The sequence below is a fragment of the Electrophorus electricus genome, chromosome 21 (genome assembly GCF_013358815.1).
Source record: "Electrophorus electricus isolate fEleEle1 chromosome 21, fEleEle1.pri, whole genome shotgun sequence".
NCBI classification, from domain to species: Eukaryota; Metazoa; Chordata; class Actinopteri; order Gymnotiformes; family Gymnotidae; genus Electrophorus; species Electrophorus electricus.
This window is the reverse complement of record NC_049555.1, coordinates 8531754-8548256: the sequence shown is the minus strand read 5'-3', so window position 1 is coordinate 8548256 and position 16503 is coordinate 8531754. Positions and strand designations below refer to the sequence as shown.

Sequence of the window (16503 nt, the reverse complement as noted above, 5' to 3'; positions counted from 1 at the left end):
TGTCCTCTGTCGTTCACCACATACTTTACCATAGAGGCGACAACCAATCCGCATCAACTCGACTAATTTAAATGTGAAAATTACTTTGCTTTACTTTGTTTAAACGTAGCGTCTGAAGGCCACAAAGAGGTACGGTACAGTAGGATACGCTGAGCACTGGTTCCTCTGAAAGCTTTTTTTTTTGTCCAGTAAATGTATTTTCATCACAAGCAGATCCAATAACTTACCCAGAGGTTACTGAGAGACCTTCTTAAGAGCAAAGGTTCAATTAATATAAGGTCATAGTTTTAGATATTGTAAATAAAGAATGAAAACAAATCCAATATTTTTGTTAATACTATGTGTGATGCTAATAATGAATTGGAATTGCTGGATTTCTTTCATAGGCTACATGTTAACATTTTATATTTGTGTGTGTGTGTGTGTGTGTGTGTGTGTGTGTGTGTGTGTGTGTGTGTGTGTGTGTGTGTGTCAGAGAGCGCAAGGCAATGTGGGGGAGGGGGTATACTTTAATGAAGTGCTTCACATTTCATATTCAAAATTTCTTCACATTTAAAAATTAGCCAGCTGCAAGATATGTGACCTTCCACTAGAGTGCAGCACACTCCAGGTTTTGCTGAGACTGGCTGAGTGAGGAGGATATTAACCCATAGTCAGCAGTCTTGTCTGGGCCACTGGGTTAATGCGGAGTATTGCAGATAGGTTAACTTGCAATATTTCTTGTTTTATTGCCCTGTGGGAAAATGGAAGTTTCACACCTATTTTAGACTTTAGGTGCCAAGCTCTTCAGTCCAGTGTGTGTCAACAAGCCCTTTTAAATACTGAGACATTGCGATTACTGTAATGCAAAAACATGCTTTTGGTGATAGCACAATTTCCATTCAGCTACGGTAATTACAGTGGTCCGCAATGGTTACTAGCAGAAAATGAGTTATACTGCCATTCTGTGAGTCAATAATCCTCACTCCCCATGTCTTCTTTTCTTCTGAAAGGCAGCCTGCATGTCACATGGTCCTTTGTGTGTCTACCATTTGAGCTTCTTATTGGCTGACCTGCTTGAAAAAGCATCCGTATCCAAGGCAACGGAAAGAGTAGCAGCTCCTCTTCACTTGTCTGCTGAGGCCTTAGCTAAGTCACATTGATCCATTTTTTACACTCTGTCTGTCCTTCTGCCTTTTCTGTCTCCATCTTCATTGTTTGCCCTGGTGGACATCGGGTTTTAGAAGAGGTGAGTCCATTGACAAGGCTTCTCCTGAGGCCCTTGTTTTTGCTCAAGGATACATTTTCTTTCACAATAACTATACCTTGGTGCTTTTCACACAAGTAGCACATGTCTTTGATGTGATATTCTGTAATTATTACAGTACTGCATGTTAATGCACATTGGCTGGTATTATTCTTTTTACAGGACTTCTTTTTTTTTTTGTAGTAAGTAGGAAACTTTTCTCCTTTTATAAACCCAATTGCAAATGTTCAAGGGAAGGTTTGTGAATTGTGCTTGTGACCAGCTCAAACCATGACCATCTGAAAGACTTGACTTGTTTATTACACTCACTCACCATTACAGATGTATGTGCTGAGTTTGTCGTGTTTTAAACATTTGTCTTGGGTTTATTTATTAGCCTCCTCAATTGTTAATTGCAAACACACTTCACTGTGAAGCTTACACTGTCGAGTGTGTAACAAGTGCAAGATGTTCCATTGTAGATATCAGTGGCAGTAAGTATGGTAATAAGTCCTCTTGCTGTATTGGAGATCAGCGGGAAACAGTCTGTTATCTCAAAAGGTGCGCTGTGTTGATAGGGAGGACATGTCCTTGTTGAAACAGACATTTTTACAGGGTTTGTTTCTGTCATGGCTCCTGACTCGTCTGAGGTTGTCATGGTTTTATATAAAAGGCAATTCTGTTTGTAGTGAAAAGAGACAAAGGATGGGGTGATGCTGTCAGCAGCTGTAAGCATGCGCACCTCAAAATGTTGACAACTCTGTTGCCAAAACTCTTATGAAACTTTTTGCATTCATCTGTATGCTAATTTATGAATGATTCTACCGACACCTTTCTTGTGGTGCCCCACTTAATAATATTGAGAAAGGAAGATTTGTGAATTGCAGCCTGCTCTGTGGACTCGAGCCTTTTACTGGTTTCTGCTTAATTTATTTGCATTTGTTATTCTCTTTCAATGTAGTATGAATTCATATTTGTTTTGAGTGACAAATGTGTCCTTTGTATAGCATTTGGTCAAGACTTTGCTTTCTGCTGTGTTCTAGTATTTAACTTTAGTTATGTGTAATCTGCTTATATTTACTTTAATAAAGAATGCATGCAAGTTTGTATGCAATTTTGCATGTAATGCAATAGAGCCTTCTAGTTTTATAAATTATAGGCCATTTTCAAGTTGACATGGCTCAAAAAGATATGAAAAAGGAACTATAGCTATTCATTGTATCAAGAGAGGAAGTTAAAACATCAGAAGTTCACACAGTATGTGTAATGTGTCTTGTCATTTGTGCCTGTACAGGTTTTCAAATTAATTAATTAATTAATTTTTGGCAGACACAATTGCATCATATATATCATTATTTTTAACTCCAGTGCAAATGTATGAAGTGTGTGTGTGTGTGTGTGTGTGAGAGAGAGAGAGAGAGAGAGAGAGAGAGAGATCTGAGAGGGAGTGCTTGTTTGTAGCTATCACCTGTGGAAGGGGGAGGAGCATTGAAAGACTACAGTATGTGCCAGCATAGCATTGTAGTGCGAAACGCATAGAGAGAGAGAGAGAGAGAGAGAGAGAGAGAGAGAGAGAGAGAGAGAGAGAGAGAGAGAGAGAGACTTTCAGAAACTCAGGCATTTAAGACTGCGCCACTGCTAGTAGAGTTCAGCTGACCACCTGTTGGACCGTATCAACACACATTGACTCTTTTTTCTTTTTAATTATTTTTAATTTACATTCTGAGACGCACTAAAAGAAGCCAGTACTGTTTTCTTTGGATTGTCCTAGCATGATGAGACGAAAGCTTGACACACGGGAGAGAGGTTTCAACTTAAAGGTAAATATAGCCTCCTGGTTCAGAGCAGCAGGTTTGTCGAGTTCTTCCACAGGGTCCGTCAAGTCTGCCAGATTTTCCAGTGGTGTTCATGTCTGCTCTAGCCTTTTTGCTGTAGACAAAGAAAAATAATGTTTGTGATGAAATGGTGCTATATACTAGGTCAGTTTAAAATAAAAACAAAAGTGCAGCATTAGTCTTTTCAGTGTTAATGATAATTGTAAGTGTATAACTTAAAAAATTGTATATCAGCATTCAGTTCAACGTGGTTTCAACATTCGGTTCAACCTGGTTTTAACATTTGCCCAATTCAATTGGGTGGATATTATTTGTCCCACCAAATACTATACTAATTTATCACCTTAAACAACATAGATCTCCTGCTTATTGGAGGCCATAGCTTGTATGCCTTTGACCTATTGTAAGGTTTATAACATATTTTAAGGTTTATAGCATATATTTCTCTTTGATCTTAAGTTACATTGCTAGATTAGAGTTATAAATATGTGACCTGTGTCCATGGCAGACATGTACTTTTGTAATTGCTGACTTTGTCATGTTTCTCACCTAGAACAGTAAAACTCTGACTCTGTACACAGTGGCAGAATGTCCTGTGGCTGATGTTGCAGATGTGTATCTTCATCACAAACATTTCCATAGCATTTTTGTTAGATATAAGTATAAGGGGAAAGTTATTATAGAAATTTAGAGTTATTATCCATCTTGTAATATTTTTGTTTACTGACTGGGTTGGTATGATATGGTTAATCACTTTTTTTTTGGTGTCATTCTTACTAATTTCACTTCCTAAAATGGATAATCTCCTTCCTCATTTCTCACAAGCACTAAGCCTGATAAATTCAATATTCATGGGTAATAGGTACATGTGTAACAAAATCAGTTCAACTGTCCAGTTCTGCCTTTTTTGCAATCTGGTGGGATTTCCCAGAGAACAGGGTTCTTTGTATCTCATTTTACTTATCCACGATTAAAATGAGCTGTTATTTCCTGGTTGGAACTGAAAGATTTTTCAGTATGTATTCACATGTATCAAGACAGGATTGCACATTTATAAAGACATTATCAACAGCCCTGGGGACCTGGGGAAGCTCATGGGAAAACTGGGAAACAATGGTGGGAATGTATACCCATCAGCTTCAACACTTGATACATCATATTGTCAGAAAGAAATTACTGGAGGTTTTGTGGATTTATAGAGACAGGAAGGTTAGACATCTGAGCTATTATTTTAAACTTCTTTCAGAAAATTCACTCTAATCACTTTTTTTTAATATTTAGTCCCTCAAGACCAGTGTTAGGTGCCTCTGATGGAAACACATTTGAATGTTCCAACAAAGCTATCCAGTTGCAACTATTCCCATTAACAAACTTCCTGTGTCTGCTTTCCGCCAGTATCCGTAGCCTAAAGTTTTAAGCATAGCTGTTATCCCTACTCTAATAAAGTGGAAAGAAGGATAACTTCTCTTTTACATTATGAATCTAATATAGTGTACTGAGACACCCGGATTAGTACACACACACACACACACACACACACACACACACACACACACACACACACACACACTATATCAGGATACAGACCACACTAAAGTCCCAGGAAATAAATTGGGATACAAAACTGAAATTTGACTGCAACTAAAACAAGAAGGAAGTTTCATTTTGCAGTTTATTTTCAAAAGGGACTTTGGACTTTCTGGACAGGAAGCTGTAGGCTGATCCACCTGAAATGCTGCATGCCAAAGGTATCATACTCATCTTGCAATCATTGTTTACTTCCGTGCTTTAGTGAGCTCATATACGCAGGAGAAAGAGAACACTCCTCCCTTTGCACACAAAGAGAAAGGCTTAGCTATGCTGTGGGACTTCACCAGGCTGGTTTCATCCCCTTTAACCAGATATGCGAAACCTAATGCCTGTGTGAGAAACTAATGGACCTGGTTCTGCATGATTTATTTGCTCTGTGGAATTCACACTGTTTGAACCTTTTTGGTTTTATTTCATGATATCATATGTGGTCATTATGTGACAAGAATAAGGCAGTAAGAACACCCCCTTCTATTTTTTGCTGGGCATTTCTCAGATCTTGCCAGCCGTTAAGCAGCAGCCATCAAAGATTTGTCTGCACACACTTTCGTCCAAACATCTCAGTAGCTCATTAGACACGTCATCGTGTGGGACAAAGGCCTTGAAAGCCAGCCTCTCTTGTTTGCCCTTTATTTCTTAGTGTTTATGTTGTCATGTTTCTTCCTTGGGACAGATCAAATTTCAATGTGGACAGGGAAACATGGGAAAATAGGAGTGCATATTATCTTCAGTGTCAGTGTATAAGTGTCTCCAGTTACATCATACAGTAGCACTTAAAAAAAACACACCCACCCAACCCCCCACACATATACCCACCCGCATTTACTGAAATAAAGAATGAACATTTTAACCATTAATTTGGGGCTACTTTAAATAACACTCCCCTAACTACCACTAGCATACACACACAAACACAAACACGCCATGTTCAGCTTTTATTAAACTCCCTGTGCATAGAGGGACACCTAAATCTTTGATGTCTCCAGTCATGATAGTGCTCTCGGATGAAGAGTCTAAAATTTCAAGCTTGGAATGTATTCAGTTTGGCTCCTTCCTCTGGCTCTGTGCTCCCCTACCCGAGGCACATCTGAGTGGTTAGAAGAGGAGCTGGGAGAACAGATGCCTCTTTTGTGAGGGACATTCACAGAGACTCAATCTACTACACGTTTGCTGAGTCAGGCAATGGGTGTATAATTACACACAGATCCCAGAGACTGCATACTAACAAAGATTTTACTGGATCTTTCAGTGTCTGTTGAACAGAGTAATTGGTTGGCTAGGGTTAGGGGCATTAGGAAATTTGCTGTTGCCTTATTCAGAGATGATGTCAGATGCATAGCAGCTGACCTGTAATACAAACAGCCTGTATGTCTATGGTTGAAGGACTGTGCTTTTCTGGTTAATATTACTTAGGGATGTCTGGTTAATATTACTGTAGTGAAACTTACTGAATGGCGACATTCAGTTTACTTTCTAACACAAATCTTGGCATTACATGTAGTCAGGGTGTAATATGAAAGAGTAAAAAAAGTGTTTCATGTAGTTATTTCATCATCATTCTAGCTGATGTTAATATTCAGATGGGATGTTATATATATATATATGTTTTGTTAAATCATGCAACCTACTTTAGTTGTTATAAGGGTGAATAAAATGTCATTTCAGATGGATTAGTGTGTAGGCCTTTTACATTAAACAGTAAGAAAAAAAAGTCAGGCAAAAGGCCTTGGTTTTAAATTTCTCACATTGTTTATTAATAGAAACCTTTAAAAGGAAGCCATGAAGACAGATGCTAATGTGATAATGGTTATAAAAGAGTTTTACATTTTTCCTCAGACGTAAACCCTCTAACCTGCGACGTGTTCTTTCACTATTTTGCTACTGATAACTTAGTAAAGCGGTATCCTGGGATTCACTGTGTTCAGTGGGGAGAGACGCCATGCTGATATACAGGAGGATTCAGTAGAACATCGGTGAACATGTACTATAGCCCTCCTGTCCTATGCTAATTAAGTTAAATAAATAAAATGTAAATAAATTAATTAACTCTTTATAACCATAGGTTTAAAACAGAAGTTAGATAGAACTTTGCAAGAAAATCAAGTTTATTTGTAGAATTGAGAGGAACATAGCTGGCTGCCTGACTTTTTGCCTACCACAGAGCACAGTATGTGTTTGATTTGAGTCAGCGAGCTCGGTTCCAGGGCGTAGAGGAATGTGGATGCTGGTTAATGATTGCCTTAGGCATGTACTGTGAAAGGTTGGTAGAGACTAGTGCCACCTCCACATTCACTCCCCACTCTCACTGGTCTTTGCCCTCATAAGGAGCTAGTGGGAATGGCTGGCCAGTTAGGGCCTCACTCAGCAGTGCAAGTCTCCACCCGCACATTTGCAAGTGTTGTCTTGAGGAGCTGCTCTCCCTTTAAACATGTATATGGAAGCCTGAAGATGAGGGCGGGAAAGAGCTGATCCCTGATCAGTGCCCAGAAGGCAGCTTGTCCTGATTTTGATATATTTCATTATGCAGAGTGTAAAGATTGGATTGACTCACCTAAAAGGAATGAAAAAGATTTGCAGTAACTCAACTGATAAATATTTCAATCACATGTTGCCATAGCAGAGACTGAGTAATTTATCATTTTGAGTGCAAGGCATTTTTCTGTCTATAACCTACAACTTCTTCATTCCAGGTGAAAGTGCATCATCTCCTGTAAGCAGTATAGTTATGACTCATTTTGGGTTGCTTGGACAGTGGGAATGGATCTGTATTCCATTTTACCACAAGCTCCGTTTTCTGTGAACATGCATGTTATTTGAGGTATTTGGTTTAAAAATGCACACCTCAATGTGATACAGTGAATCAGGCTCACAATTGTTGACAGTATTACCCTTCCTGTGGAAAGCATCAATGTATCATATCATACTGTGTATAGTATTGAACAACAGATTGCATTACGCACCATAGAACAGAAGTAGAAATAGACGCTGCATAGAATACCAGTACAAAACAAAAATCATCAGTACATTGTGAACTATTTGCTGCTTGACGTCATAGCTCATCAGTGGCGCATGTGTCCTGGTTTTGTTAATTATCTCAGACTAGCAAAGCAGCATTCCTTGACAAGTCACGCTGGAATGCAGTGTGTGGAGATAATATACAAAAAACTCGGCCATTGGTCCCTGTTCTGAGATGACGTTATGAGCACTTCCAGGATTTCAGATTCTCAGGCATTTGCTGTGTTACTGCTGTCATGTATGTCACTCCTGCATTTTCATACATTTACATGCTCAAAGGGAACTAATCTAGATGCGTTGTTCTAGGTAGTCAGATGGGATTAACTCTTAACTTGGTTCAAAAATTCATCAGAGAAATTAAACATCTAAATAGTTTTACAAATATTATGAACTGCATTGTTACTGTCTTGACCAGTCCTTCACAAATTTCTGATATACTTGACACTCTCAGAGCTTTCTTCTGGTAAAATGAGAATATATCACACTTTTGGAATAGCTTTCAAACCATTTCAGATCTGTTACCTGAAAGAAAGTAACTGAAATATTCTGTCAGCACCAGGACTTGTATATGTTTTGGCATTACCAGTGCACTTTTTTGTATTTGTCTTTAGTGAGACACAGTAGTGGACTTTCCTTTAAAAAAAACCCCTAGAATTTAAACATATTGGATGTGACTATTCCCTCGAGTTTATTGAGGTCAAGTTTTCCCTCTCTCCTACAGGACACTGAAAAGGAGACCATGTGAAACGGGCTCCTGAGTGAAGCGGGTGAAGAGAGATGGAGCTAAAGGTGTGGGTGGATGGGGTGCAGCGTGTTGTCTGTGGCTTATCAGAGGAGACATCCTGTCAGGATGTGGTCATTGCCCTGGCTCAGGCAATAGGTATGGATTAATATGTCTGTAAGGGAAAAATCTTAATGGTATTGGTTTCTTTTGGCTGACTAATATCTTACTTGATGTTTAAAATTCTTTTCACATAGTGTATTTACCACCAAATTGCAATTAAAATATATATATATATATATATATATATATATATATATATATATATATATATATATATATATATATATGTGTGTGTGTGTGTGTGTGTGTGTGTGTGTGTGTGTGTGTGTGTGTTTATTGAATAACAAGATCTGTGCCTCCGTTAAAATATCTTTTAATTTTTTTTCTTTCTCTAGGGCAAACAGGCCGCTATGTCCTAATCCAGAAGCTAAGAGACACCGAGCGACAGCTTGTAGCTAATGAGCGGCCCCTGGAATCCCTGGCCAAACTGGGCCAGCTGAGCAGTGAGGTGCAGTTCATCCTACGCCGCACTGGCCCCACCAGCAGCGAGGGCTCCGACCTAGACCAACTGCCTGCTATTCCCAAGCTCCTGGAGCCTGAGGCCCCGAAGAAGAGAGACACCAAGAAGGCTCTCAGCTTCAATCTGGGCCCCTCTACCTCAATACACACACATACTAAGCAGCTCAAAAAGGTGCCTAAAGATCCTTTGGACCCAAGAGAACCCTCTGCACTGTCCTCATCCCTTGCCCAAGTCGGGCCATCCAAAGAGGACATTTTCCGGCAGGTCCTTCAACAGAAGGGGAAGCTGCAGGCCCTCCAGGCCCATCTGGAGGCTCTGGAACAGCAGGTGCAGGTTTTGGAGCAACCCCGGCCTCCTGGACTGTTCCCTGACCTGCAGGAGGAAATGAGCCACCTGGGAGAGGCATATAGGTGCAACGAGGCTGAACTGGCCCACGGTGAGTACTGGGAGTCTGAGTACCACGCCGAAGTGCAGAGGGAGCAGGAGATGCTGAGACAGCTCAGGGAGCTCCACACTTCTCTGGATGAGCACAGCCGCCGGATCCATGAGACTGGAAACCAGTCTGAGAGACTTGAGCAAAACCTCCGGCTCCAAGTGGAGACCAGGAAGAATGGTCTTCGTTATACACGGGCAAGCATGGAAGAGTCTCTGGGGCAGATGAGGGGACAGCTAGATAGTGCACAGCATCAAGGTTCTGAGCTGGCCCTTTCCCTTGAGGAAACAGAAAAAGCTCTCAAGGTGGTAGTAGACCTGCTACAGGTATGCAATAGTATGTCAATGCCTCACTCTTAGAACTTTGTAGAGTACATAATAAAAATTGTTGGGTGTTTTTTTGCTTGTTTGCAATTTTTTACTTGTTTGTAAAGGGAGACATTTAAAGGAGGCAGTCAGTAATATGCCACCATTTAACACAATGGTACTGATTCCAAACTACTTAATTATACACATCATTTACTCTGCACTTACCTCCTGTTTTGCATTTTTACCTCTTTTACCTCTTGATGCCTAGTCTTTATTCTGATGTCCACCATACCTGGATATGGTATCATTCAAAAAGGAATATAAATTCATTGAATTAGACAGTCTCTGTGTCCCAGTGGGAATAGAATATTGTGCAGCAGGACTCAGTTTCCCTGCATAAATATCTCAAATGTAGATCTTGGACTGGCAGACTCCAGTTTCAAATGTGCTTTCAATGACCATTTCTGATGTGCCTTTAAGCAAGGTGCTTTAAAGCCAGTAATGCTACGCTTCTCCCAAAAGTTTAATTTTTCCTACATAAAGCTATTTGGGCCAGTTTCCCAGGCCCAGATTAAGTACAAGCACAGATAATAAAATAATGTCAATACTGGCACTGTAATTTAGTAGTTTAGTCCATGTCCTGGAAACCTTTGAGACTTGAAACAAAAAGTGCCATATTAGAGGCCTTACTATGTGGTTACTGACCCTCTTTCTTTAGGCTAGGGGAATATCTTTTCCTGTTTGTTCTGTATGCAATGCATGGAGATATTGACCTTAGTTTTCTTTGGCTTTGCTTAGGTTTTTGTTTAGTTTATTTTTCATGAGGACAACTGATCAGGCTCATCACCACTGTCTCTTAGCAACTATTTAAAATAAAACACACTCTCATTTAAATTCTGCCATTGTTTTGTTTAAAATTATGCGTCACTGTGTAAACAGTGACGTATACTTAATACCTAAATAAATATCATGTGATAAGTTTACCCTGACTAATATCACCGCAGGGCTGTGAACACGCTAAACATCTACTACATCAGTCTCTTCTACCTTAATTTCTTAGGAAGGCATAATGTTCACATGTCCTTCAGGGAGGCAGTCACCTACAGACTGAAAAATGTAATTTTAGTTGTCAACCTCATGAGGCTTAAAACACAACAACCAACCAACTAAACAAAAGAAAACCGATTTTGTCAGAAGACAAAAAGAAAAAAAAAAGTATAAGCAACATGTTTATGGTACAAGTTCCTGTAAAAATCTTACTTTTTGTTTTGCTGCCTCCTTGTGAATGCTTTGTTAAATAACTAATAAATAAATAAATAAATACATTCATAATGCATCCCCTTCCAGATGGGAAAGACATAGAAAGTAAGATTAATCTAGATTTTATTGCAGACCCCATTATGATTATAAATGGATTCCTCAGGACCTACTGGTGGAATCCTTTATGTGCATCACATAAGTATTGCCTCAATAACGCCTCCGGTGTTGGTTCCTAGATTAGGCCTTAATTTACATCAAATGTGACAAGCGGTCTTTATTTATCCCTAATGACATGATTGAGTCTAACTGCAATTTAGCTTGGCGGATTAGCTTGCTAATCATTTTTGCTATTTTTATAGGCTAAGAGCAATGAAGTGGATGAGCTGAATAAGGAACTTCGCCAGTGTAACCTACAGCAGTTCATCCAGCAGACAGGAGTCCCCCCAAGTCATCCCAGCATCCAGTCGGATGACACAGACCTAGCTCACCTCATGCCCGATGGACAAAGCGATGAAGGTAATGGATATAAAGGCAAATCCTAAATTAGTCACACTTAATTAATGGTAGTGACAAAAGGCATAAAACCCCCTAAAAATTCAGTTTAAATAGCCTTTTGCTGCACGTAATGTATTGCTTCTATAGTGTGAAACCATGTGAGCTTGACAAAGTAAACAGTCACTTCAAGATGAAATTGACATAGCTTATCTCCTGAATGCTCAGGCCAAACCTTTGGCTTAAGAATAAAGTATGTTGTACAATTTGTTGTACAATGACATAGACATAATGCCCCATGTCTCCCGCTCTCTTTAAACAGACTCAAACCATTCAGTGTTGGAATTCAACCCTCGCACCACTGCCAAGCAGATCCTGGGTAACCCTCGCAGCCTACAAAACCCACTGGTCTCCAGTCTGCATCCAGAGGGTGTGTATGTGTGAAACCAGCCAGTAACAGACACTCAGTACTCTGGCGCCCCCTAGCATCCCGCCTGTAAGCGCCCTTCTAAGCCTTCCTCTTCCTGCCTCCCAGGCTACGCCCTCTCCTCGCTGTCCTTCTCTTGGCTCCTCCCTTCTTTTCTGTTGGCTCTTCTGGTCCGTGTGCGCTCCTTTGGGGATTTGTACGCTGTAAAACAGCACTAATCTGACTGAAAAATTAATAGATAAACACAACACAATCTTTCATCAGTCCCTGGATGTGCATTTTTGTAGCTTCCAGACTATGAAAAATTTTGAATAAAAAAGTCTTAAATATTATCATTACAATACTAAAATGATCCGGTTTGATCCAATTACTGCTATTTTTTCCAGTCTGGTTTTTTAATACTCTCTCATCTGTTATAAAGGCACAAATACAATAAGGTATTAGGCAAACTAAAAAGTCCTGTCTTTAAGTGAACGGAGACATTAATGGTTATTTTCATCCTTTATCGCTCTGGAAAGCTCAATCCATTTTTGTGTCTTGCAGTCTTGTCATCAAGAGAAGTGTCATGGCGATAAAGCTCGGAATGCAAGCCTGGGGAATTGTTCACTGTTCACTTTATAGCCTGTCTAGACAATTTTGTTTTTTATTCAGGATGTATTCTCTTTGCATCATTTTATGAAATTGGTTTGTGAAAATGTTGCTTGTAAGCATAAATACACATATGTAAATATTGTTATCTTTTTAATTATTAAACAGATTAAGCTGTTGAATGTATTTTATAAACATTTGTTTTTTTTCTTTTTCATGATATCTAAATACATCTGTAAATGACATGCATAATTAAACAGCAAAACATGCCTGAATGTGTTTTTTAAATAATAACTGTACATTTAAGAAGGTGTGTGTGTATGTGTGTGTGTGTGTGTGTGTGTGTGTGTGTGTGTGTGTATATATATATATGTATGTGTGTGTGTGTGTGTGTGTGTGTGTGTGTGTGTGTGTGTGTGTGTGTGTGTATATATATATATATATATATATATATATATATATATATATATATATTCTACCAGGGGCCTTGAAGTTTTTTGAGGGTGCAGCACAGTATTGCGCTCTTCTGGACTGAGATTGATGTCATTCCTGGCATCTATTGGAATGCAGACTTGAGAATTAGTTGAGGAGAATAGCTGGTCCTGTTCTTTATTGCAGGTCAATGTTAACAAACATTGAGGCATCCTCCGGAGAATGTCTGACAAATCACACAAAGAACCAAACTTTGTACAGTTTTCAGGAGTGATTATGTAATCGCCCCACCCTCTTTTACACCCCCAACAAAGCATATATTCTTCAATAAATGCAAATTGAGATCCATCATTATGCAAGTTGAAGCTTGACACCATTATATCCCATTGGATATTTTTTAAACGAAGATCTCAACTCACACCACCAAACATGTGCAAGATAAAGTTGCTCTTCTGTACCACTCTGTCCTTGGTGATAAGGTAGCAAACTTTGACTAACCACAGAACCTTTAGAAAAAATTAGCTTTCCCAGTACTAATGAAGTTATTTCTCACAGGAACAGTCCAGAATGATCTGTCTTAGACTTCACGGAGGCCTTGAAACCACCTGCAACAAAGCATGTGCTCTGCACCCAGAGACCCACAAGGACCTCTATTCTGTGTTCTAATTCCTAGGCTTTACCTTAGGGTTTTGTATTCAATGCCCAAGCCTACAAATATACTTTTTATTATCTCAGCTCCTCCTCTACTTCCATGCTGACCACATACTCCATTTGACTGAGGCACTCCCTTAACAGCTCATCCCAGGGGACCACTTCTTGGATGGATGTTTTTTTTTTACTCAACCTGGACTGTGGATCTTACACTTTGAAGGTCCCTTCCTCCCTCTTGCTTGCTTATATACAGTTGGATTTTGGATGGAGTGCCCTTGCATTGTGAGGCGATTTCTGGTTTTGACATCGGTAGCTTCCGGTTCTTCTCTTGGCCAGCATATTGTGCCTACAAGGTGTCTGATGACCAGCAGGACATGCGCATTTATGGCTTTGATTTTATTGTTCCTATTCAGCTGACTCTTGAGCACCTGCCTTACCTTATGGAGGTACATGAATGTTGCTGTCTTTTCTTCCTAATGGTTTCCAGGTGATTGGAGAATCCCTAGATATTTGTAGTTGTCCTCGACATTTGTTCTACAGCCTTGAGGAAGTTCAGTTCCCTCTGTCCTGATCACGTTGCCTTTTGTACTATCAGCTGACCACACTTTTCTAGCCTGAATTATATACCAATGTCCTTGCTGTAGATATTGGTGATATTGGTGGATCAATAAGTCATTGTCACTTTCAGTCTTGCTTGATGTCATCCTTGTACAGGAGGTGGATGATGGATGTTCCGCTCCTGAATCTGTATCATTACCCACTCTTATTTATGATCTAGCTGAGAGGATTTAGGCTTATGCAGAACAGCAAGGGGAACACTGCTTCTCCTTAGTGTATACCACATTGCTATATTGTGACTTTGGCAATTGTATTCAAGTGTGTCTTTTAGTATTGTCCCCCAAGTTTCTTCTTCTTCTTCTTCTTCTTCTTCTTCTTCTTCTTCTTCTTCTTCTTCTTCTTTATTATTATTATTATTACAGCAGTATACAGGAAAAAGCTTAGATATTTTTATTTACATGAAAATCTGAAAGGAGCAAAAAAGTAATTTTTCCAATGATTCTTCTTTACATTATGATGCAGACATTGTAATGACAACTAGTCTGGGTGTTTCAGAGATGTTTATGTACTAAATCTATTTTAAACATGGTCACTTCCATGTAGAGCTCTATCAAGCATAAGATAGCTCGTTTGAGGACTACAAAACAATTCGACTCTTCGTCTTATGTGAATTGCACTTTATAGGGGAAAAAAAGTAAAAATGATAAATAATCACTTTCCTAGATTTTGTTCGCTACTTTTTGGTGGTAAAAATGACGTACTGCTCTTTTAACTATCAAAAGTCCATTGACAGTTTTATAGCTTGTTTTCACAAGACTTAAAAGTATTTAAATATATTTCTCTAGGAAGAAAAACACGTAGGATTTATGTCAGTAAGCTTGCATTTATGCACATGAAACTTAGTATGATAACTAAATTTATATGTCTTCATTTTCATGCTTTGATCACAACTGAAGAAGCGTTTATACACGGCAAAACAAAGTCGGGATCAACCTTCACTATAATAAACTTGGAGATAGCTTGCTGTAATGTTTTGTACAGCGACAACAGGTCGGACACACTTTCCGGCAGCCTACACTGTAACACGCCTACTGAGTATTATTGATAGTAACTTCATCCAATAGACAGACATTTTACTACCTACGAGGTTAAAAGGCGCTTGTCATATCCACAGTATCCAATAGTATTTAAGTTTGAAGATGAATTGTTTTTCTTCTGAATAGGCTAGCGCGTTTCCATAGCGTAATGTAAACACGATCGCTTTACTATCATTTAGGTTTTTTTTTAACCCAAATTACTGTAAACTGGTGTATTACCTACTTTTCCTATTTAATCTGCACTCCTCAGTTTTTTGATGCAAATACAGATGCTTAGCAAAAATAATGGGCTACAAAATAGTTTCCTTCTGACGGTGCTTACTGTAATTTAGCTATGTTGGCTAACTAACGCTAGTTAGCTAAGAATCAAATGTGAATTCTTTGTTTCTGTCTTCAGTAACTTAACCTAGCTGTTAAACCGTAGGTTACGTGGCTAGCAAACGTAACCTATCTTACATAGCGTTAGCTAAGATAGCTAGCTACCTGACGGTAAACGGTAAACATCGCGTTAACTGAAACCCTTTGGAACGGCACCTTAGCGGACGCATATTTAAAAACCTTGTGTACTTTCTGGGAGAGGCAGGGACTTCACCGATCAGCAACCCTTAAGTATGCTTAAAAACGGCGTTGCTGCTATATAATCAGCTAACAATTGTGTTTATGCATATTACTTTATCAGACGTGAGGCTATAGATGGATAATCCTAATCGTGAAGGACTGATGATGGACAATACCGGTTTTGATGCCGTAGAATGCCTCATCTTTTTGAATCCCTTCAGCGGGCAGCCAGTGGCCAGGACACACAAGTGTGAACACCTCTACTGTTTTGCTTGCATTACTGAATGGGACAACGTGAGAGAATACTGCATGGAAATACACATTAATAATAGTATTTTATGGATGAATTGGCTTTCGTGATTTTAATTGAACTAACTGATGTAGTTATGGACAGTGTTTAAGTTTGTAACGGACCATTTTCTTTCTAGACTACAAATTCTTGTCCTGTGGATCGACTAGAATTTGATGTCCTATATCAGAGTTGTGTTGGAGGTGATATTAAAACAATAGTAAGGCTGAGTTTTTATGCTTGTTTTTGAATATTTCTTATGTGTCTCTGTGTTTTTGTGTATTGCACATAAAAAAAATTATTTTGGCTGGGATCATGTTTGAGTGACAAATTAAGGTGTGTGATTTTGATGTTAAAGTGGAGCTCCCTCAGCATCAGAGATTAAAGGAAGAAGATGCGGTTGAGCTGTGTGTGTGTGTGTGTGTGTGTGTGTGTGTGTGT

General features: G+C 39.1%; 1 protein-coding gene across 2 annotated transcripts; it reads left to right on the top strand.

Annotated features, from left to right (window-relative positions):
* Positions 1-1121: 1121 nt before the first annotated feature.
* Positions 1122-12747, top strand: rassf7b (Ras association domain family member 7b). Of its 2 annotated transcripts, none has more exons than XM_027013818.2 (6): positions 1122-1228; positions 8387-8545; positions 8845-9728; positions 11330-11486; positions 11785-11892; positions 12433-12747. In XM_027013818.2, the coding sequence occupies exons 2-6, from the start codon at positions 8443-8445 to the stop codon at positions 12462-12464; spliced, it is 1284 nt and encodes a 427-aa protein (XP_026869619.1). In that variant the 5' UTR covers positions 1122-1228; positions 8387-8442; the 3' UTR covers positions 12465-12747. The 2 variants fall into 2 exon arrangements, with proteins under 2 accessions (XP_026869619.1, XP_026869617.1); XM_027013816.2 differs by lacking the exon at positions 1122-1228 and adding an exon at positions 2783-3045.
* The last annotated feature ends 3756 nt before the right edge of the window (positions 12748-16503 follow it).